This window comes from Micromys minutus, assembly GCF_963924665.1.
Source record: "Micromys minutus genome assembly, chromosome: 9".
Lineage (NCBI taxonomy): Eukaryota > Metazoa > Chordata > Mammalia > Rodentia > Muridae > Micromys > Micromys minutus.
In genome coordinates, this window is record NC_137978.1 from 54,248,548 (window position 1) to 54,271,341 (window position 22,794).

The 22,794-nt window shown below is 55.0% G+C and overlaps 1 protein-coding gene across 8 annotated transcripts; it reads left to right on the forward strand.

The window, feature by feature from the left end:
- Positions 1-3,513: 3,513 nt before the first annotated feature.
- ATP13A2 (ATPase cation transporting 13A2) lies at positions 3,514-22,731 on the forward strand. 8 transcript variants are annotated; one of them, XM_080921711.1, is made up of 29 exons: positions 3,514-3,700; positions 8,171-8,265; positions 8,380-8,562; positions 9,575-9,633; positions 9,721-9,835; positions 10,059-10,138; positions 11,074-11,151; positions 11,303-11,372; positions 12,732-12,866; positions 12,954-13,020; positions 13,098-13,229; positions 15,564-15,719; positions 16,190-16,300; positions 16,386-16,432; positions 16,513-16,701; positions 17,520-17,726; positions 18,104-18,193; positions 18,273-18,432; positions 18,548-18,668; positions 18,792-18,916; positions 19,555-19,715; positions 19,834-19,950; positions 20,033-20,112; positions 20,615-20,767; positions 20,873-20,969; positions 21,462-21,685; positions 21,772-21,923; positions 22,078-22,247; positions 22,336-22,731. In XM_080921711.1, the coding sequence occupies exons 1-29, from the start codon at positions 3,691-3,693 to the stop codon at positions 22,471-22,473; spliced, it is 3,522 nt and encodes a 1,173-aa protein (XP_080777837.1). In that variant the 5' UTR covers positions 3,514-3,690; the 3' UTR covers positions 22,474-22,731. The 8 variants fall into 8 exon arrangements, with proteins under 8 accessions (XP_080777837.1, XP_080777834.1, XP_080777840.1 ...); XM_080921708.1 differs by having other exon boundaries at positions 22,152-22,247; XM_080921714.1 differs by having other exon boundaries at positions 19,846-19,950.
- The last annotated feature ends 63 nt before the right edge of the window (positions 22,732-22,794 follow it).

Below are 22,794 nucleotides of genomic sequence, written 5' to 3' on the forward strand. Positions count from 1 at the left end.
GACAGTCTGCCAAATTCCTGGGATCGATCACCTTGGACTTTTGTTTTTTATTATGTTTGAAGCTGGCCTCAGACTCACTTACACAACCAAGAGTGAATGTGAATTCTGACCCTCTTGCCTCTGCCTCTCAAGTGCCAGGCTGTTCTCTGCTGTTCTGAAGATCAAACTACCTTCTTCATGTAGGCTAATCAGGCACTGTAGCAACTCAACTTTATCCCCAACCTATGTAGCCCAGGCTGGACTCAATCCTCCTGCCTCAACCTTCTGAACTAGAATTACTGAATGTGAGGCACCATGGCCTGTCTTCAAATTCCCAACTAATTCTCTGGTTGCTGAGATTCCCTCCAGGCCATTCCCTGTGAGACCAGCTGCAGAAAGGTCACTTTCTGGGTGTTTAGGCAGCCATGGTCTCACTTATGGGATGTCACTAGTTGAGAAAACACTGCTTTGTTGCAAAAAAAAAAAATACATCGAAACTGAAGAAATCGAGAAGTAAGACTGCTCTGGGGTAAACTGGCAGCGTCAATGGTTTTTCAGCCTTCTGCAATGTGGGCCAGGCATGGGACATCCCCCATGAGAGTCCCTGAAGAGCAGCAGTGTCAGATTGAAGCTGTTGAATCAGGCCTGGCCCTTGTGACTGTGAACTCCAGCTGTGGTTGTCTGAGAGAGAGCTCTGCCCACAGACCGCCTGGGAGGCCACACAGTGAGAGCCACTTCCCCACAGGTGGCTGTGGCAGGAGGGCAGGGCCTTCTCCATCTTCTGTGGTTTAGGAAAGCATTTCCCGGCACTCAGCCCATCAAGGAGAAGAGCTGAGCCGCTGTCATCGAGTCCCCGGAATGGATGGCTTTTCGTGGCACAGATGATGTGACGAGACGAGGCAGTCTGACCCCACATCTCTGAACCTTCAAAGCTCCCAGCCCAGCTTCAGATCTCACGGATGTGTCTGGGCCCTGCCACACTTCTGCCTTCTCAACAGTGTGGCTGGCATTTTAGCACAGAGAGGAACAGCTTTACCCCACCGGAGGCAGGAAGATCTCTAGGAGTCCAAGACCAGTCAAGGCTACATTGTCCCAGTAAATAAATCAGAAAGTGTTCACGTAGCTAGATAGGAACTAATGCTCCAGGGCCTGCTCAGGCTCCAGGCCAGGGCTTTTATTACACTGTCCCTCTGGGGGAATCTGTGTCAGCTAGGTTTAAACCTAAAGCACCTCCTTTCACACTACCCAGGCATCTGGGCTTCCTGGAAAGGTCACCTGCTAGGCACTGAGGTGGGAGTGGGAAGGGAGAGAGACAACCAGTCCTAATGAAGTCAAACCTGACCTAGTGAAGCCAGTCCCATGTCTCACATGGCCAATAGGAATGCCCCCCAACCTGCTCCACCAGCAGCCTACCCCAGCTCTATAAATGGCACCACTGTTCCCCAGCTGCTGAAGCCAACCTCTGGGCAAGTCTGAGCCTCGAATTTCCACACCCACATAGCTGGTCAACAAGTCCTGCGCACACGGCCCATGGTCCCTGGAGGTAGTGCTGCCAAGGCACCCGGCTGTCATCATAAAGGGAGTGTCCCCCCACCCCATTGTGGCTCTGCCTAACACTTTCCACAGGCAGTTGTTTTACTTACGTGTCCTTGTGTTGTTTGCCAGAAGTTTCTACTGGACAGGGCCTTGCGTTCCAGATCCTAGAACTTTGCCAGACTCTCCTTGAGTTCACGGGGACAAGTGGCTGATGCTGTAGGCCCAGGACTATTCTGGCTGCAACTTGCCTTGACTTACCCCAGGTCTCTGATACATCCTCTACCTCTGTTCGGAGATCATTGACCCTGTGGCTGGGGAATACCAGGCTGTGCCGGTCATTATGGGACAGTGTAATAATGCTGTAGACAAGTCTCCTTGGCTTTTCGGAGTCTTCATTTGTCTCACCCATGTTGGGGTGCATGCAGGCCATGCTTCCGGGTTTCTGGGCTGGGTCCTGCCACCCTTTGGCATCATCACAGCCAACCGGCCTGTATGGGGCACCTTTCTGGCTGTGTCTGCCCATGGGAGTCTATGGCAAGTGTGACCCCCCCTCCTGACATTTACCCAGTAGTATCCGGCTTTAGTTGAGTGTCCTTGTGTGGCACTTTCAACAAGCAAGCATTGCTGCTATTTGTCACTGTACATGTCAGAAAAAGAGGTCTCAGAGTTGGAGAGATGGCTCAGTGGTTAGAAGCACTGGCTGCTTTTCCAGAGGTCCTGGGTTCAATTCCCAGTGCCCACATGACAGCTCACATCTGTCCATAACTCCAGTTCCAGGGGATCCAACATCCTCACACAGACACACATGCAGCCAGACACCAATGCACATGAAATGAAAATACATAAAAGTGGGCTGGAGAGATGGTTCAGTGGTTAAGAGCACTGACTGCTCTTCCAGAGGTCCTGAGTTCAATTCCCAGCAACCACATGGTGGCTCACAGCCATCTGTAATGAGATCTGATGCCCTCTTCTGGTGTGTCTGAAGACAGCTACAGTGTACTCATATACATAAAATAAACAAATCTTTAAAAAATGAAAATACATAAAAGTTAAAAAAAAAAAAAAAAAGATCCAAACCCAGTGAGATAGCTCAGGGGGTAAAGGCTACCCCATGTTTGAGAGCTTAAGTTTAATTGCTGAGACCCACCCCCCCCCTCTCTTTCTCTCTCTCTCTCTCTCTCTCTCTCTCTCTCTCTCTCTCTCTCTCTCTGACACACAGAGTGATAAATTGTGTTGTTTTGTTTTGAAGAAAAAGAGACGGGGAGGTTAGCTGGCTTAACTAGTGAGGTGTGCACCTGAGGCTGTGTTTGTGGACACTTCCTCTGCGTGTATGCTCTGCTTGTCCCGTTTTCCCACTCATCTGCTCAGGACCGGTCCACCTGTGTCTCCCAGCATGCCTCCCTGTTTGTCTGCCAGCAGCCTATCTGCCTGCCCCTCCTTTTGTCTATTCTGTTTCTCAGCATATTGGTTTTCTGGTTTTGTCTGGAGACTGTCCTACCTGGGTCTCCCAACCTTTCCCTCCCACTCTGCCTGCCTTCCTGATGTTTGTGTCAGTCTGCCTGTTTCCTGTACGGTTGTTCTATTTGTTCCAATTGGGTGTCCCAGAGTTCCTTTCTGTCTGCTTGTCTGTCATCTCTCTGCCTCTTTGTTGTCTGCCTGGTCTCCCAGTCTCTGTTTTTCTGTCTAGGAGACGGCCCACTTACGTCTTCCCAGCGTCGCCCTCTGTTTGCCTGTATGTCTGTCTACCTGTCTCGCAGCCTGTCCTTTTCCGTCTATCTGTTCCTGTCTGGGGACTGTCCCCTCCGCACCCCTCTGCTTCCCAACTCTTTGCCCTTCTCGTCCTCCTCACCCCCAACCCCCACCCGAGCTCCCTCCCCTACGCTGCCCCCAGCATCCGGATCTCAGCTTGCTACGGACAGAGGCCAGACTTGGAACTACAAGTCCCGGCAGCCCGCGCGGTAGCGACGGACGTAGGCGACGCGGAGGGGCGGTGCCTGACGGCCGCAGACTGACTGCGGCACCCTTCCAGTCGCTGTCGCGTCGTGCAGGTGTCGTCCAGCCCGGTGGTCCCTCTGCAGCTCGCCGCAGCCGGCGCCCCCGACCGTGCCCCGGGGCTTCGCACACCGAGCCCAGGCTGCGGGCCACAGCGGCCGGCGATGAGCGCGAGGAGCCGAAATGAGCGCAGGTGAGCTACGGCCCAGCCCTCCCTTTGGGTCTGGTCCCCAGGCAACCAGAGACAGATTAAGGATGCCGCTGCGCACACCCTTGTTGCGGTGGGCCAGAGGATCCCTAGGGCCGGGGGTTCCTGCTCTTCCCATTCCTTCTGAATGCATTCGACCCTGAGTGACAGGTCCGGTGACGGACGCGGTGCACCACCGTGGGGCCTCCGAGCAGCACCCATGTGTGTTGCATGAACAGGGTTAAGGGAAGCCAGCTCTCTGCAGGTCCCGGATGGGAAACCTGAAGCACAAATGCATTCCTGACCCCAGCCTCAGACCCCTACAGAAAGCTTGTCAGTGGCCAAATCCAAGGACCACATCCTGCATGGCCCCCATGCCAGACTGATTGTCTTAGGCTGAAGCCAAAATCCCACCAGATGCAGATGGCTTGCTAACCTCCGGGTGCTAGCATGCTCAGCCCTCAGTCTCTGTCTCACACATCTCTGGCCCAGTCCGCAGCTTCCATCCTACAGTGCCTGCCTTAGGTGAGGGAGGGAAAAGGAGGCAACTACACAGCTTGTGATAAGAACAACGTCTGCCCTCCTGGCTTTGTATTTGAGCAAAGTCTCTAGCCTCTAGCATCTGGAACCTAGCTAAAGACCACCCTGGCTCACACCCTCTCAGCTTGATGGAAGTCGTAGGAGAGCCACCAGAAGTAGATGCTGGTGGCCTGGGCCACTGACAGATTAGCAGCAGGAAGCTGGGTCTTCCGCAGGAAATAAAAGGTTCCCAAATGGCTTTGACTCCGGCCCAGCTGGACAGTGGCATGCCTGTATGTTGGTCTTTCTCTCCTGGCCTGCCTTTTCTTGGGCTTTATGTTTGGGTTTCTGGCTGGGTGTGAAGAAAGGCATCAAACCTGGACCTTTTGCTCTCTTTGCATTATTTTCTTCATAATTTTATCTTTTAAAGATTTGTTTTTAAGATTGTAATCGTGTGGGGGTGGGGTGGAGGGGATTACAGAAGGCTAGGAGTACTAAAGTGAATGCTGAGAAACAAACTGCACTCTTAACCGCTGAGCTATCGCTTCCAGCCCCCTGCTTTTATTTTTTGAAATTAGGGTCTAATGTAGCCCAGGCTGGCCTCAAATCCAGTATGTAGTCATGGATGACCTTGAATTAATCCTTCTGCTTCTGTCTCTTTCTGCTGTTGGTGTTACAGTCGTGGGCCACCAAACCTGGCACTCATTTTAAATACTTGATAAGTTTTGTTACTATTTTGTGTGCACACGCACACACTTATGCTCCAGCCTCTGTGTGTGGGTCAGAGGAGTTTTCCACCATGACGCCAGGCATGGAGCTCAGGTCGTGAGGAGGCTTGTGTAGCTAGGGCCTTTGCCTGCTGAACCCTGCGGCCACCACCCCTCCCCCATTTTAAATTGGAATCTTACTCTGCTTTTTCTCGAGGCAGCTGGCTGTGACGACCCTCCCTGTTCGTCACAGCTAAGCTTGCCAGCTTCCCCATTAGAGGTCATACGATTCAGCACCTGACTCTTCACTGGTTCCTCAGTTTCCCCGTCTCTGAGGGGAACATTTCAGCAGCTCCTCCCTCTCCGAGAGCTGAGGTAAAACTACAATGTTGCCTCTGCTGCGGGGAGAAGGCCCTCAGGTTGCCTTGGCTGTAACACAGGAGAGCTGGGAGATCTTAAGAGTTCTCATCCCCTAAAGCCCACAGCCTGTGCTGGCAAACTTAAGGTTGCCTCACCGGTGAGTCTTGGGACACCTTCCCGTGACAGGTGATCTGCGGCTAAGCCTTGAAGATGTCCTATGTCCCTACCGGACAGTGCATCCCTGGGCGTGGCCCTTATGGACGATCTAGAGATTTCTTTAGATGAGACTTCCTCCTTTGGCAAGCTCCTTTGCCCTCCTTCCCGAGGCTGGCTGTGAACAGCCTTGTGAAATAATGGGGTGAATGACGGACAACGGAAAGAAGATTCCCCAGGGGCTGAGAGTAAAGAAGAAGTTAGAGACATGGGTGGGTGGGTGAGCAGGGAGGCCCAAGGGTGCTGACCCATGCCCCCCCCCCATCTGCAGTGCTCAGGTGTGAGTTCATTCATTCAGTGCCGGCTGTGAGTAGTTCAGGAACCAATGAGTGAGGGTTGGAGCGGGGATAGCAGAACTTTGAAGAAAACAGGCCCATTTCCAGTCTCCATCCCCTGGCAGGGTAGGAGGCTCAGTACTCCATTCATAACCACAGTAAGAGGCCGACTCTCTACTGTTGGTAGGTGGAATCAGGTCAGGTGATTCGCTCAGGGTTGGCTCTGTGACTTCTTTATCAACCTGAGCCCTATCTAGCTGGTGCCCCAAGGGCCACAAGCTACAGGAAGGAGCTGATATTCAGGGCTGGAGGTCAGCACCCCTGTATCTCTCTGTCTGGGTGATGAGAAAGGAGAGGAGCTGCCACGCCCTAGTGGGAACCACACAGCTGGTACCAGCCTCAGACGCCTGCTATGGCTCCGGCCGATGCTCCTCTTCCTCCATGTCTGTACCGTCTCGCTGCACACACTTCCATCATCTTAATGGAAGCCCAGAGAGGCTGGGGCGCCTGCTTTATGAATCACAGCTTGGCAGAGGGCGCAGTTGATGACGGAGACATTAAATGTGGCTCTCGGACAGTGTACCTCCCCACACCTGTTTCCCAGCCATAAAATAGAGACAGAAGTGGTACCTATCTGGTTGGGTTGTGTGGATGGAAGTGCAGGTGATTGCGCAGCCTGGACCAGCCCTTTAAAACCCTCAAGTGCTGTTTCCTGGCCCCCTGGAAGGTGGGTGAGCCCCCACTCTGACATCATAGGCTAATGATGGGCTCTAGCAGGGAGCGCTATGGGTGGGGGAGAACCGGAGAACTTCCGGAACCTCCTGTCCTGAATTCTGGTCCCCTCTGTGAGAGCCAGGCTACCCCTTGGGAACAAGGGAAAGAAATGGTTTCTTCCTGGCTGGCCCCGTGCTCATGCCAGGGTCTGTGGTTCTGTGGAAGGTGGGAGAGGGCCCACTGGTGGGGTTCTGGTTCAGCTATTTTCTGGGTACTCAATTTAGAGAGGCCTCAGGTAGCACGGCACACACTAGTGCACTTCAGTTCCATGTGGGTGTGAAAGCCCAGGATGCTGGTTGGCTTCCTAGCCTTGCAGGCCTTAGTGGCCTAGCCTAGGTTCCCTGTAAGTGGGCATCCATCCTAGGATTAAGAACAGCTTCTAGCACTTGGGAACTATGGTTGCCACGCCCAGATTTATCTCTGTTTTTTTTTTTTTGTTTTGTTTTGTTTTGTTTTTGTTTTTCAAGACAGGATTTCTCTGGGTAGCCCTGGCTGTCCTGGAACCAGATCTGTAGACCAGGCTGACCTTGAACTCATAGAGGTCAAGCCCTTCTGGGACTAAAGTTGTAAACCACCACCTCCCAGCCAAGATTTGTCTTTGTACAAGACCAATAAATCCATTGTTCAATTATGAAAATAGTAAGAAAAACCAGTCACCTGGGCTTGCCTCCCCAAGCACCCGAATCCTTTCTGTGTGATCTTGGCCGAAGACTTAACCTCTCCTCTGTCTTTAAAATGGAGAGGGGAGGCTGGGAAGGTGGCTTGTGGGTAAAAGGCTTACACTGCGGGCATGAGGGCCTGGGCTGGAATCTCCTGCACCAACATTAAAAACAAAAGCTGGTGCTGTATCGAACACCTGAAATTCTGTCGCTGTGGGGACAGAGACAGGTGGATCCTGAGAACACTTTTTAGCCAGCCTAGACTATTGGTGAGCTCTAGGCTTAGGAAGAGACCTTGTCTCAAATGAAGTAAGGAGGAGGAGAATAGAGAAAGATTCCTAACGTCAACTTCTGGTGTGCGCATGTGTAAACGTTTCCGTGGGCGTCCACAGCACATGTGCACACTTGAGCCCATACGTGCACACACAAAACACACCTACGCACAAAACAACGTAAACTAAAATGGAGAGCTCCCTGACAGAATTATTATGACGGCCATGTAAAAAGGTCTGGGAACAGAAGCACACACATGATTAGCTATCAGGCCTCAAGCAGTTGGGGAGGTGGGAGGAAGGGAGGTTCCACCGCAGCAGCCTGGTGCTAGTCCCTGCCACCGACAGGACCTAAATGAAAACAGCCCGGCCCCTACCCATGGGTGGCAGCGTAGAAGGGACATGGGTAAAATGCAGTGCCCTGTGCAAGCAGACACAGGTGTGCAGTTAGGTGCCTCTCTCCAGCTCTGTCAAGAGAGCACACGAACCAGCCATTCAGTTCACAGGCTCAGAAGGCCTGTGGACAGAGTGACCAGGCTTGCCAAGCTTCGGAAGGAAGAAGAGGCCTGGAGTTGTGGCCTGGTGCTGGTGTGGCTTGTCTAGCTAGCGCTGTAAGGGCTGGGCCCCAGTGCTTTAAAAAAAAAAAAAAAAAAAAAAAGCGCCTTTCTTTCCCTGACATTCTCTTTCCTGTCCACAGACAGCAGCCCGCTCATGGGCAGCACGCCCCCCAGCTATGGGACCCTGATGACAGGGACATCAATCGATCCCCTCAGCTCCTCAGTTTCATCCGTGGTAGGTATTGGTGGACGGAGTGGCACTCAGCCTGCCCCAGCACCCTCCTGACATCTGTTCAGTCCTCCCCCCCCACTCCCCCCCCTTCATCAGGCCTGTCTCCTGCATCCCCAGAGGCTCAGCGGTTACTGTGGCAGTCCATGGAGGGCCATCGGTTATCACGCCGCGGTCTGGATGCTGGCCGGGATCCCTTGGCTGCTATTCCGCTGGAAGCCCTTGTGGGGCGTGCGCCTGCGGCTGAGGCCATGCAGCCTGGCCCACGCAGAAACACTCGTTATAGAAATAAAAGACAAAGAGGTGAGTGAAGCCACCCGGGGCTGAGAAGGGATAATGGGATACTGGGGTGCTCCGTGCAGCCACCGCTGGGCCTTGGAGCGGGGTGGGCAGGAGGCAAGCCTTCATCTTCCTGTTTGTGCCTCAGCATTCCAGTCTGAGCAGTGGGCAGAGGCAGCCCTCTGGGCTCCCTTCTATTTCCTATTTTCATAGCTGTTTTTTTTTCCTTTAGAAAAGACCTTATTGGCTTTCATAATCAAAGTCACATAAATAAGACTTTATGTGGGGATGGCTCTGAATGGGAGCTTTAGTTAGGGCTTCTGTTGCTGTGACAAACACCATGACCAAAAAGCAAGTTGGGAGGAGAAGGTTTATCTCAGTCCCAGGTCCACACCACAGTCCATCCTCAAAGGAAGTCCTGGCAAGAACTCAAGTCAGGAACCACAGGCCCAGGGTGGCACTGCCCACAGTAGGCGGGGCCTCCCACACAATCAGTTGTCAGGGCAACGCTCCACAGGCCAATCTAACGGGGACATTTTTCCCGAGATTCCCACTTCTCAAATGACTCCAGCTTGTGTCAAGTTGACCAAAAAACTAACCCAGAATAATGGATAAGAGTGCTTGCTGCATAGACTCGAGGACCCGAGTTCGAATCTCCGTCACCCATGTAAAAAGCTGTGTGTGACTGCCCACATGCCCATAATCCTTAGTGCCGGGGAGGTGGAGCAAGGGCAGCAGGCTCTCTGGGGCTTGCTGACTCCAGGGTCAAGGAGGGATCCTCTTTCAAGGAAGTAAGGCAGAGATGGATAGAGCAAGACACCGATATCCTACCCTGGAGTCTGTGTGCACGCAGGTGCACCGCCACACACGTGTGCGTATACACCGTGCTCACATGCATAGAGACTTTTGGGTATAAAGTGCTGTCTAAATGGATAGCCCTGCACCTTTGGCTTTCCCCAAGGCCACTTGGCCAGGGGCTGGTCTGGAAGGATGGAGGCTCATCTGAAGGGCTGATGTCAACACCTCTGTGTTCCAGGGTAGCTCCAGACAGCTCTTCACGGTGCAGGTGCAGACGGAGGCTGTTGTTGAGGGCAGGTGAGACAGCAAGTGTCCCGTCCCAGGACGGAATGGGTGGTCTGAGCCACCCCTTGAGCTGCTGAGTAACTCCCAAACCCTCCCCAGCCGGGAGCCGTCCCCACAGGCCCAGGCAGAGGATGGCCGGAGCCAGGCAGCCGTGGGAGTGATACCCGAGGGCACATGGCAGGACACCACCCAGCTCCACAGGCAGAAAGAGGCGGTGAGTGACCAGCTGGGCTCTAGACCTGGCCCTGCCCTCCTCTGGGTTTCTAGTCACACACTCTGTATGGGAGGTCTGGGTTCACAATTCTCTGTGTCCCTCTGGCTCTCTGACTTCCAAGCTACTCCTGTGATGCTGTCCCTGTCCCCTGCCCACCCTGTGTGTGTGTGGATGCTCCTCGATGCCAGGCCCACCTCCCACTGGCCTCTCCTCTCTCGCCCAGAAGCAGGTACTGCGCTATTACGTCCTCCAAGGCCAACGCTACGTCTGGATGGAAACCCAGCAAACCTTCTGCCAAGTCAGGTAGAGGCCCCAGGCATGGCCACACCAATCTCCAGCAGGGTGGGTGACGGTACCAGAACATGATGGGATTGGTCTAACCCGGGCTACCCTGAAACTTTGGGCAGTTCACGAAGCATGACTCAGCTGGGAGCCCTTTCTTGTAAATGGGGGGTGAGGGTTCGTCTCACCTCATAGGGTCATTGAAGGTCCACCTGCCGAGTACCACACCCCCTGGTGTGCTTGAGTCCCCCAGAAGCAGAATTTTAGATGAGGGTGAAGGAGACATTAAACCTGGGACAACACTGAAGGTGACAGTGGAAGGTGCCAGGCCTTGTTACTATAAAGAACGCCAGAAGCCCCTTCACTAGTGTGGCGCATGTACCTCGAGGATGACAGAACCCCTTGGCTGGCACCCGTGAGGGCTTGTGTGCTGCTCCTGGGGCGGTGCGTTCAGTCACGTTTGGGTCTTTTTGCCTCTCCTACATCTTATGCTCACCCAGCCAGGACAGTCCTCTGGTAAATTGGGGTGTTTTCAGGGGAAGAGGGGCTCCACTAGCCTTTGCTCTGTGGTAGTGACAGGGACAAAGCTCACCAATGTGCTGGTCACTTAGCTTTGACTTTACCTCAGGGAACCACAGCCTGATGAGGTGGAGGTAGGTGTGTCTGCTCCCACATTTTGCAGTTGAGAAAACAGAGGCACAGCAAGGTTAACTGCTTGTCCTAAGGTATCACTGGTGTAAACCGGTCCACAGCATACCCATCTCCCACTGTGGCTGTTGTCCCTTAGTGAGGTGGTTTGTGGCCGGGTCACAGGAATGGATAAGCTGAGTTCTCAGGGTTTAGTGTGACCCAGGGCGGCCTGACAGTCCTGGAGCCCCACGTTCTCGGCCTGCTGAGGCTGGGGTTGGAGCTCAGGTCCTGTCACCCAGACGGTGTCCCCTCTCCACCCTCATCAGCCTGCTGGACCACGGTCGTACCTGTGATGACATCCACTGCTCCAGCTCCGGCCTCAGCCTCCAGGACCAGGCTGTGAGGTATTTGCTGTCCTGGCCCTGGGGCCCCATTTTGCTCTTCCTTCCCACACACCTGTCTTCCAGTTGGTACCTTCTCAGGATCTTGGTTTCCCTGGTGGGAAGTGGGGTCTCTGGCACCCTGGGACAGCTCAGTGGACTCTCTTCTTTACAGGAAGACTATTTATGGCCCCAACGTGATTGGTATTCCTGTTAAGTCTTACCTGCAGCTGCTGTTGGATGAGGTAAGGCCCCGGTGTCGCCCTCAGTCTGAGTAGGGGTCAGTGTTTTCAGCCTGAGAGACCAGGCTGAGGATCAGGAGCATCTATGCAGAGCTTGGAGCAAGCCTGCAGCGGTGCTGAGGGCAGACCCTCGGGGTCCAGCACAGCCTTGGGCTAGTTGGTCCTTCCCCGAGGCCCAGTCGGCTCCAAGCCTTTGCTTCCAGCTGTCAGTCTGGAAGGATAAGAACTAAACAGTCTGTTCACTCTGGAGGGACCCACGCCTCAAGGCAGAACAAGATAACACCAAGGTCACTGGTAGTCAAAGGGATTACCTCTCCCAGCCTTCTGCAAAGACAGCCTGACACTCAGGCGCTTTGTGGTTTTAGGCCAGTGACTTAACCCTCCTGGGCCTCCTTCGCCTGTGGTGGTTCCAGCTTACAGAACTGTCCTCACCATTGTGTGACACTTAGGAAGTATGGCAGGAGTATTGTAGGACCCCCTTTCGGGGACCCCCCACTCGAGTCTCGGGACACCGGGTTACCCAATGAAACGCTAGAGACCTTGCTGCAAAAGCACAAGGCAGTTTAATGATGGAGCTCCAGGCTGATACGTATCTCACGCAGGAGACAGAGGTATCGACCCTGAGTCTCGAAAGCTGGGGATTTTTATAGGGAGAGGGTCGGGGGCTGGGAAGAATTAACTCACCCAACACTGACAGCTTATGTGCAGTCAGGAAGTCAGGAGCCGGAGCCCCACACAGAGACCTCCTCACCCCATTCCCCCTATGTGAGAGCATAGACTCTTCCCAGGGCCCTGGTATCTACACAAGAATTAACTACACTCCGGGTTCCGCAACAGCTTCCTAATGACTGTGAATTCCGGAGCTCAATCGATGGTGCCCAGGTGTCCCGAGAAGGCGGTTAAGCCCTAAATCTCCTAGCTAACAACTGACAAGATACCTCCCTCTGTGTGCTCACCCCACATTCCATCTCCTTGTGTAAGAGACAGCCTAAACAAATCATATTCAGACAACTAAAACTAAGGGAAGTATAGGAAACATTATTTCTCCTTAAAGAGAAAATTCAGCATTGCAGAGACTGTCAGATTGTGGAAGGTCTTAATTATTAAAGACTAAAATATACTATGAAGAAAATACCAAAAACCAACAGGATTATGAGACCTTGAATTTAATTTCCTTTCAGTATGACACGTCTGGGGACAAATGTCTGTGTCCTCCTAGCTGCAGCTTGGGGGATGTCAGGTAGAAAAGCGGCTGGGGCCAGGACGGGCGGCTGGCTTGGCTTTGCTCGGGGCAGCCACCAGCTTTGTAGTATGCAGGCAGCCCAGGGATGCCACTGACGCTGCCTCTTCCTCCTCCTCCAGGCACTGAACCCCTACTACGGATTCCAGGCCTTCAGCATCGCACTGTGGCTGGCTGACCACTACTACTGGTATGCTCTCTGCATCTTCCTCATCTCAGCCATCTCCGTCTGCCTGGCCCTGTACAAGACCAGAAAGGTGAGGGCGCAGGGCCTGGCAGGGCTGGGCAAGGTGTCCCCAAGGGACCGCCGCCCGCTCAGCTCTCCTCGTCCCTCTGTTCCACAGCAAAGCGTGACCCTGAGGGACATGGTCTCGATGTCCGTGAGGGTGCAGGTGTGCCGACCCGGAGGAGGTGAGGAGCAGGCAGGGGGAGGGCTGGGAGTAGGGGGCAGCAGAGCCCCTGACCTCACTGAACCCCACATTCCACAGAGAAAGAGTGGGTGGACTCCAGTGAGCTGGTGCCCGGAGACTGCCTGGTGCTGCCCCCGGAGGGCGGGGTGATGCCGTGTGACGCCGCTCTGGTGGCCGGGGAGTGCGTGGTCAACGAGAGCTCCCTGACAGGTAGGCCCAGCCCGGCACGAGGCCCAGCGCGCTGTCCTTGCCATCTAACCCTTTGCCTTTTGCTAGAAGTTCTCGCTGAGATTTTCTTTTCAAGTAACTGTTGTGGCCCCAGCACTCGCTAGCCGTATGCCTTTAAACACTCTGTGCCTCAGTTTCCCCACCGGTAAAATGTGGTTGCCGGTCACTCTGGTGTAGAGCATGCATAGAGTCTCTCATCAGCATCTACCAAACGTCCAAGACTCTGCCCTGTGCAGGAGGTTGTGGCGCGTGAACCATGGTCCCTGCTTGTGACCCATGGTCCCTGCTTGTGACCCGTGTTTCTTCTACACGTGTGTGCACACTGTTACTGCAGCTCTTCCGGCCGTGTGGTGGGCTTATTTCTGTTTCTTGTGTCTTAGGTATGTAGCATTCCACGTGCTCCTAGGAGGCCCTGGTGGACCAGGACTGGTGTATGTCTGCGTCTCCACTCACTGTGTATGAGATCTGTGCGCTAGCCTGTTGCAGGGACTCATGCCTGTGATCCCAGCACTCAGACGGTTGAGGCAGGAGGATCACTGGGTCCAGGCCAGCTGAGTTAACATGATAGGAGTGGACGGTTGTTTCCAAGGAAGCCCTGGCTTGAGATTTGTTACGTTCTTGTGCTGGTTTGTGATCTGTGTCCAGGGCTGCCCCTCGCCCCGCATCTTAATCTTAGTTTCTATTGATTGATTGATTGGTTGGTTGGTTTTTCCAGACAGGGTTTCTCTGTGTAGACCAGGCTGGCTTTGAACTCTGTCTCCTGAGATTAAAGGCCTGTGCTACCATGCCTGCCGCCTTTGGTTGTTGTTTGGTGGCTGTGACAACACCGTGACCAAGCCAGCTTAGAAAAGATAGCGCTCTAGTGAGTGTACAGTTGCAGAGGGTTAGAGTGTGATGGCGGAGCGAGGCATAGTGACAGGGGCAGCTGAAAACTCACACCCTGATCACAGGTTGGAGGCAGAGAGCGCGAGCTAGTTTGGAGTGGCTGAAGTCTTCTGAAGCCTCACAGTCCACCCTTGTAACACACCTCTTCCAGCAAGGCCACACCTCCTTATCCTTCCCAACCAGTTCCTCCAACTGGGACCAAGTGCTCAAGCGTGAGCTCATGGGGCCCCGTTCTCATTAAAATTACCACTGATTAGGCCAGACTCTCCTACTGAGCTAAGCTTCCCCAGTACTTTGCCCAGGCCGCCTTTGAATTTACTCTGTAGTCCCAGCAGACTTCAAACTTGTAATCCTCCTGCCTCAGTGTCCCGAAAAGCTAAGATTACAGACCCTCCGCCAGGCCTAGCTTTGGGTTTTACCTGTGTAATAAGTTAATGAAAGCAAACATGGTTATAATCCCAGTACTCAGCATACAGAAGCAGGGTCACTCAAAGTTTGGATCTAGCCTAGACTGCGCAGTGAGACTCTTAACTTGAAAGAACAACAGTAACAGCAAAAACCAGGTAACACTGACAGTCCCAGCACTAGAAGGTTGAAGTAGGAGGGGTCAGTAGTTCAAGGTCATTGACTATATAGTAAGTTTTTGGCTAGCCTGGGCTATATGAGACTATTAAAAAAACAAACAAACAAAAAAAAAAAAAACCTCTGCCTCTCATACACTGTCTCACACTTACCTAATCTTAGGGATGCAGACAGGCTGGGGTACCCTTGAGTCCCCCCCCCCAGTATTCATATTATAGATGCCCAGTAATCATGTCCTCACAGGAACTCCATAATGGATTCTGCTGCCCAGGGATTTTAATGCAAATCCCCTGATTAGTTAGAGTTGAAGTGGGTGTAGTGGCTGGCACACATCCTTAATGCCAGCACTCGGGAAGCAGAGGTGGGTCTCTGAGTTTGAGGCTATCCTGGTCTACGTAATGAGACTCTGTCTTGAATGAAAACAACACAAAAAGCAGGGTGTGGCTAGGCGGTGGCTCACCGCAGGAACCCCAGGACTCTACAAGCTAAGTCAGGGAGATCACAAGTTCGAGGCCGGCCATGTTGCACTGTGCGACCAGTCTAAAGTCCACAAAAATGATGTGTTTGTGGTGAACTAACTCCAGGAGAAGAGCTCCCCAAACATTGGCCCCCAAATAGGCTTTTACTAGCTGGCCCAACTACCAAGGCAGGCTCCTAGGAGCGGGCAGCTCCCCTCAGGATCACCTCATGGTCTCAAGCTCTTTTTCCCCTCTGGCTTTTTTCCCTCCCACTGCCCACCCAGTCAGAATTAAGTGCAGCTTCAGAGCAGCCATGAGCAGCTCTTAGCTCTGTTGGTGGGAGGGAGCACCCTGAAGGCCTCTTATGGACCTCACACCATGTCCCTCCCAGGAGAAAGTGTCCCAGTGCTGAAGACAGCCCTGCCAGAGGGGCCCAAGCCCTACTGCCCAGAGACGCACCGGCGGCACACTCTCTTCTGTGGCACCCTCATTCTGCAGGCCCGGGCCTACCTGGGACCCCGTGTCCTAGCAGTGGTGACTCGGACTGGTACGCATCTGGAGGTGGGGAAGAGTGCTGAGCTCAGCATGTATAGGAGCCGTGACACTGGACAGGGCAGGACCTGGAGCATGCCCCACCTCACCTGCCACTGTGGGGTTCTCCTACACACACCCAGGCTGAGGGGTCAGAGGTTAAGGTCCAGCCTGGGCAATTTAGTGAGACTCCCCCAGTCAGAATAAAGAGAGGGCTTCGGATAAGTGAAAAGGTTCTCAGCAGGGCACTTGACTAGTTGGATAAGGGTCCAATCTCTGAACTACAGAAAGTAATAAGAAAAAAAAAAAAGAGAGAGAGAGAGAGACCTGTGGGGGTTAGGCAAGCCTTGGGAGTTTACATCTGTCACCCCCATCCTGATGGCTGGCGCTGAGGATGTCATGACCCCAGTGAGCAGGCCGTATGTGAGGAGTGGGAGGAGCTTGTCCTAACCCCTGTCCCTGCCTTGGCTTTCTGTATGCCCCCAGGGTTCTGCACAGCCAAAGGGGGGCTGGTGAGCTCTATCCTACACCCAAGGCCTATCAGCTTCAAGTTCTACAGACACAGCATGAAGTTTGTGGCAGCGCTCTCAGTCCTGGGTGAGTGTGCTGACAGCCCCAGCCCAGAGCGGGGGAGGGGGTGGGGGGGTCCGGCAGTTCCATTTACCGCTTGCTGTCTCCCCAGCTCTGCTTGGTACCATCTACAGCATTGTCATTCTCTACCGGAACCGGGTAAGCCAGAGGCCGGGCAGGACTACCAGCCTGCAGGACCTCCCCAGCTCCACCTTGGGGTTCACAGTGCCTCCTACCAGGTGCCTGTGAAGGAGATCGTGATCCGAGCCCTGGACCTGGTGACGGTGGTGGTGCCACCCGCCCTGCCGGCCGCCATGACAGTGTGCACGCTCTACGCTCAGGGGCGGCTGCGCACACAGGGCATCTTCTGCATCCACCCGCTGCGCATCAACTTGGGGGGCAAGCTGAGGCTCGTGTGCTTTGACAAGGTGGGACCTGGCTGGCGGGGGGGACGGGGGATGGGCTGGGCACTTTAGCAGATGGCCCGCTGTACTTAGATGTCATCCAAGTGTGGAACATTCAGGGACTGACCTTCGCTGCCAGCTCCTACCCACTCTGTCTCGTGCCTGGCAGATACAATACCTGAAATCGTGTATTTAGTTGTTGAAGAACCATTGTGGGGGCTGCTGTGCTGGGCACTGGAGTTCACAGCCCTGGAATCTACCACAGCACAGTTGAGGACTGGGTAGCATGTGTGTGCGTGTGCATGCGTGTCTGTGTGTGTGTGCCTATGTTTGCCTGTGTCTGTGGGTGGGGCGTGTGCCTGTGTGTGTCTGTGTGTCTGCGTCTGTGTGTGTGTGTGTGTGTGTGTGTGTGTGTCTGTGTCCGTGTCCCTGTCTATGTGTCTGTGTGTGTGCACACACACGTGCCCCAAGCAAGTGAGCACATGAGCAACACACAGAGGACAGTGGGCACTAAAGGAGCCCAGAGCCACCTTGATGGCATGGCCAGTTTTTCCTTCTGAGCTCTCCCGTGGTGGTGAGGTTTAAGGACACTGAACCGTGTGTCAGAAGGGAAACACCAGCTGAGCTCCCCCTGATGGTCCCTCAGGGCCGTGAGCTGAGGGAGGAGAGGGAAGCCTATCAGACGCAGGCGTGTGGAAGTGACCCCAGCAGGAACACACGGTCCAGAACAGGCCTCCTGTGGTCCCTTTGCTCTGGGTGCTCTGGTTCCTGTGGGACTCGCCTGGCTTGGGTGTAGGGGACCAGCTCGACTCACCCAAGGACTTGGCACTGTCCCCTTGCAGACAGGCACCCTCACGGAGGACGGCTTGGACATAATGGGGGTGGTGCCCCTAAAGGGGCAGATGTTGCTGCCACTGGTCCCAGAGCCCCGCCACCTGCCCCTGGGGCCCCTCCTCCGAGCACTGGCCACGTGTCACGCCCTCAGCCAGCTACATGACACCCTGGTGGGCGACCCCATGGATCTCAAGATGGTGGAATCTACAGGCTGGGTGAGGAGGCCAAGCAGGCCAGACCCCTGCCTTGCAGCAGCTAGGCCTAAAGAATGCTACCTCGTATCTCCCCAGTGGTCTCTCCTAACTGCAGTCGCCCAGTCTCAGTCACAGCAGAGCCTTGCTGTGTGGAGCATGTGCAATCTGCTGGTACCCCCCATGTACTTTCGGTCACTATACTGTGGCCCTAGCCTAAGCTCGAAACCTGCTTCACAGAGATTTTAGTCACCAAGATCACTCAGCAACGTACCGGTGGGACAGCCAGAGTGTCCATTTGGGTCTTACCCCTCTAGTCACGAAGTCTTCTATGCACCTAGCTCTGCTGGCCCTGTTTGCCAAGGCCCGGGGTTCCAACCTCCGTGTTTGCCCCGAACCAGGTCTTAGAGGAGGGTCCAGCCGCAGGCTCAAAACCTGGGACCCAGGTCCTGGGGGTAATGAGACCCCCACCCAGGAGCCCTCAGCAAGAGGTAAGCTGCAGAGTGACTGGGACCTGGGGCTTGGGGAGCGGCCCCTCAGCCAGCCCCTCAGCTCTCCTCCCACCCACAGGAAGAGCCACCAGAGCCCGTCAGTGTCCTCTGCCGCTTCCCCTTCTCCTCTGCACTGCAGCGTATGGACGTGGTGGTGACGTGGCCAGGGGCCACCCAGCCTGAGGCCTACGTCAAGGGCTCCCCAGAACTTGTGGCCAGCCTCTGCAGCCCCGAGACAGGTGAAGGTGGCAGGCCCAGAGTCCACTAGTGGGTGTGAGCATAGAGTGGGGTTGGGTTGCAGTCTGTGACACGCCCCCTCCCCACAAGCCCTGATAACGCGCTCTCTGCCCACAGTGCCCAGAGACTTTTCTCAGGTGCTACAGAGCTACACAGCTGCTGGCTACCGGGTCGTGGCACTGGCTGGCAAGCCACTGCCCGTCGCACCCAGCCTTGAGGCCGCTCAGGAGCTGACAAGGTGAACCCAGTCTCAGGGGATTTGGAGGGAGGTACTAAGCCTAGACAGTTGCCCCTGTCTGGACACTAGGAGAAGGGCATTGGTTCCTGCCCGACCTCTGACCTGGAGATGCCAACTCTCCAGGGACACAGTGGAGCAGGATCTGAGCCTCCTGGGGCTGCTGGTCATGAGGAACCTACTGAAGCCACAGACGACCCCAGTCATACAGACTCTGAGGAAGACGGGCATCCGTACCATTATGGTGACAGGTATTGTGGCTCAGGGAATCTGTGAGGGGGGCACAGCCTGTCCCCTCCTGATGAAAGGTGGCTTCCCAGCATCCTCTGCTGCAGCGTCTTTTTGGAGCCAGACCTTCCCCATCTTCTCATCACACATGTCACCGTCATACACATGAGCTCAGGGCTCTGGGGCTCAGAGTCGGATGAGTTCCTAAGAGCGAGGTGGGGTGTCCACCCAGCCATTCACCTGTTGGGTCACCAAAAGGTCACTGATGGGTTCCAGGCCCCTCCTCCATGTGGGATAATGGTGTCAGGCTAGAAGGGCTGTGACAGCCTCATAGAGCAAGGATTCTCACTGAAGCATAGGGGCCCGAGTGGGCAGTCTGTCTGTCCCACACCCCAGCCCTGTGCTCACTCACAAGCATACGTGGTCTTGAAGCTTCATACAAAGCGCAGAGCTGGAGGTCAGCCTCCAGTTGTTCCTCTGACTTCTGGTGGCTCAGTTTACCATGGAGGAAAACTGTCTAGAAGCATGGCTAGCTGGCTAGTTTGCCCTGCTCAGCCATGGTTGACAGTTCTGTGGATGGTCTACCTGTAAGATTCAGGGCGGGGTCAAGGTGACGAGGCCCTGGACAGTGTTAGACTGTGATCCTACCTCACACCCCTAGGGGACAATCTGCAGACAGCTGTCACTGTGGCCAAAGCTTGTGGCATGGTGGGCACCCAGGAGCACCTGATTATCATCCATGCAACCCACCCTGAGCAGGGCCGGCCTGCTGCCCTGGAGTTCCTGCCCACGGAGACCTCTGCAGTCATGAACGGGACAAAAGTAAGATGAGCCACCAACGCTGACTGCACCCCACTCAATGACTCCATTCAGTGTCACCTGACCCAGGACAGTCCCCAGGGAGGGAAAGGGTCACTGAGCTGAGTTTTCTGATATCTAGGATCCTGTTCAGGCCACAGGCTATCCCATGGAGCTGGAACCCCAGTCCCGTCACCTGGCCCTCAGCGGGTCCACGTTTGCCGTCCTTCAGAAGCACTTCCCCAAGCTGCTGCCCAAGGTAGAGCTGCCCCGGGAGGGGCTCTGCACTGCCTGTCTCTGTGTGCCAGGCGATGTTTCAGCCCTCCCCTTTTACACCCCAGGTCCTGGTGCAGGCCACCGTCTTTGCCCGCATGGCCCCGGAGCAGAAGACAGAGCTAGTGTGTGAACTGCAGAGGCTCCAGTGAGTTCTGTGTGGCAGGGGCACTAATACGCACTAATGCGGAATGAGCATGTCTGTCTGTCTGTCTGTCAGCTTACTTCCTTAGACTTCACCTTTCAAGCCAGACATGCTGGCATGTGCTGTAATCCCAGCACTTAGAAAAGCAGATGCAGGAGGATTGCTGCTAGTTCAAGGCCTTTGTGGACTAAAGCAAGTGAAAAAACCAGGGTTGAGGTTGTCGCTTAGTGTGTTCCAGGCCAGCCAGGAGTACCCAGCAAGGGCCTGTCCCAGTCACAAGCAGATAAATAGTAAATAGCACCTAGGTTGGGCTAGAAATGTGGTGGCATTTAAGAGATCTTGGGGTCCATCCCGAGCACAGTAAAAGATAGAGGTATCCAGGCAGACTCCCCTGTGTCTGTTATGCTAAGAATAATTTCATCTATTTACCAAGTGCCTCTTGGTCATTAGGCTGGATTCTCCCAATAGCCTGTGGAGGCTCAGGCCACACCTCTCTTCCTGTCAGGTACAGCGTGGGCATGTGCGGGGATGGAGCCAATGACTGTGGGGCCCTGAAGGCAGCTGACGTGGGCATCTCACTGTCCCAGGCAGAGGCGTCAGTGGTCTCTCCGTTCACCTCCAGCATGGCCAGTATTGAGTGTGTGCCCACTGTCATCAGGTAAGGCAAGGCAGGTCTGGTGGGTAAGGGGGCGGGGCCTGTCGGGGGCGGGACCTACCAGCAGCTGGAGCTGAGCTGCAGATGTCCATCCATCTTTGCCCCTAGGGAAGGCCGCTGCTCTCTGGACACTTCCTTCAGCGTCTTCAAGTACATGGCCCTGTACAGCCTGACTCAGTTCATCTCTGTCCTCACTCTGTACACGGTGAGCATCAGCAGAACCCCAGACCCAAAGCAGCACTCCAACAGCATCCCAGCGTGGCTAGGAGCCCAGTGCCTCCTAAGATGTGTGGCTCTTCCATCTGCCTGCCCTGACTCAGGCAGGCAGCAAAGCTCGTGTGGCTCTAACCCTTTAGACATGGGTCCTGAGAAGTGGGGCCACTGGCTTGTGCTGTCAACTATCACTAATTCCCGAAGCTTCCAGTCTGTGGGTGCATCCCAGGGTGCTGGACACAGGAGAATTGAGGCAGAGCCCAGGCAGAGTGACACAGAACCACACAGGGCAGCCCCTCTGGGGTTTTGCTGTGTGTAAAGGAACTTAAGACTAGGCCAGGACAGCAAGTATCCGCTCACTGGGACACGCCCCCTGAGGATGCTGGGTCAGACAGAGGGTGGGAAGAATTCTTCCTCAGGCTCCATGAGGATTGGAGCTCTGCAGGAGCTGGTCCTCAGCTTCCCCTGGCCTCTCCTGCCACAGATTAACACCAACCTGGGAGACCTACAGTTCTTGGCCATCGACCTGGTCATCACCACCACGGTGGCCGTGCTCATGAGCCGCACAGGCCCTGCACTGACCTTGGTACGAGCGCGGCCACCAGGGGCGCTGCTGAGTGTGCCTGTACTGGGCAGTCTGCTGCTGCAGGTGGTCTTGGTGGCCGGCATCCAGCTGGGGGGGTACTTTTTGGTCATAGCTCAGCCCTGGTAAGTAGCAGAGTCCCTGGCACCAGCACTGCCCCTGCCTCTGACACCCTTTACTCTGTTCCTAACCCCACCACCGCGGTCCCCAGGTTTGTGCCTCTGAACAGAACTGTGCCCGCACCGGACAACCTGCCCAACTATGAGAACACGGTGGTCTTCTCTCTGTCTGGCTTCCAGTACCTCATCCTGGCCGCAGCGGTGTCTAAAGGGGCACCCTTCCGCCAGCCGCTCTACACCAACGGTGCTGCCGCGTTGTGGGGGCTGGGGGTGGACTGAGGGGTGGCAGCTAGAATGGAGAAGGGACCCTGAGTGGAGTGTGTTTGTGTGTGTGTGCGCGTGTGCATGCGTGCGTCCCGGAGCGCAGCGCCATTGCTGACAGACTCCCCCACCCCCAGTGCCCTTCCTGGTGGCCCTGGCGTTCTTGGGCTCTGTCCTGGTGGGCCTCATCCTGGTCCCCGGCCTCCTGCAGGGGCCACTAGGACTGAGGAACATTGCGGACAGCTCCTTCAAGTTGCTGCTGCTGGGTCTGGTCGCCTTCAACTTTGTGGGCGCCTTTATGCTGGAGGTAGGGCCCACACAGATAGCAGCTGTGGGAGGGATGTGGAGGCCACAGGCCCAGCTGTCCCTTCACAGCGTCCCACTGCCTTCTGCAGAGCGTGCTGGACCAGTGTCTCCCAGCCTGCCTGCGGTGGTTGCGGCCTAAGCGGGCCTCCAAGAAGCAATTCAAGCGGCTGCAGCGGGAGCTTGCTGAACATCCGTGGCCCAGTCTGCCCGTTGGCTCCGTGAGGTAGTGCAGGCCTTGGAGGGCACGCTAGACACTGGATCTCTCTGTCCCTGAGCCATGACCGGAACTCTCTCTAGAGACAGTACCAGGCACCTCCCACAGCCCTGAAGCCGGCTGTTGTCACACTCCTGTGCGGACACACTCACTTGGGGAAGTGCTGACTGTTGTCTCACTTTAGACCATCCTGTGTAGAGACAGCAGCTGCCAACTCCATCCAGAGCTGCTGTCACTGTAGCAAATAAAGTGCTGGTTTTCCTGTCTGGGCGGCACTAGTCTGTGTCTGGGTGCTGTGGTGTGTCCCACTGCCCAAGTCCCATGCTCACACTGG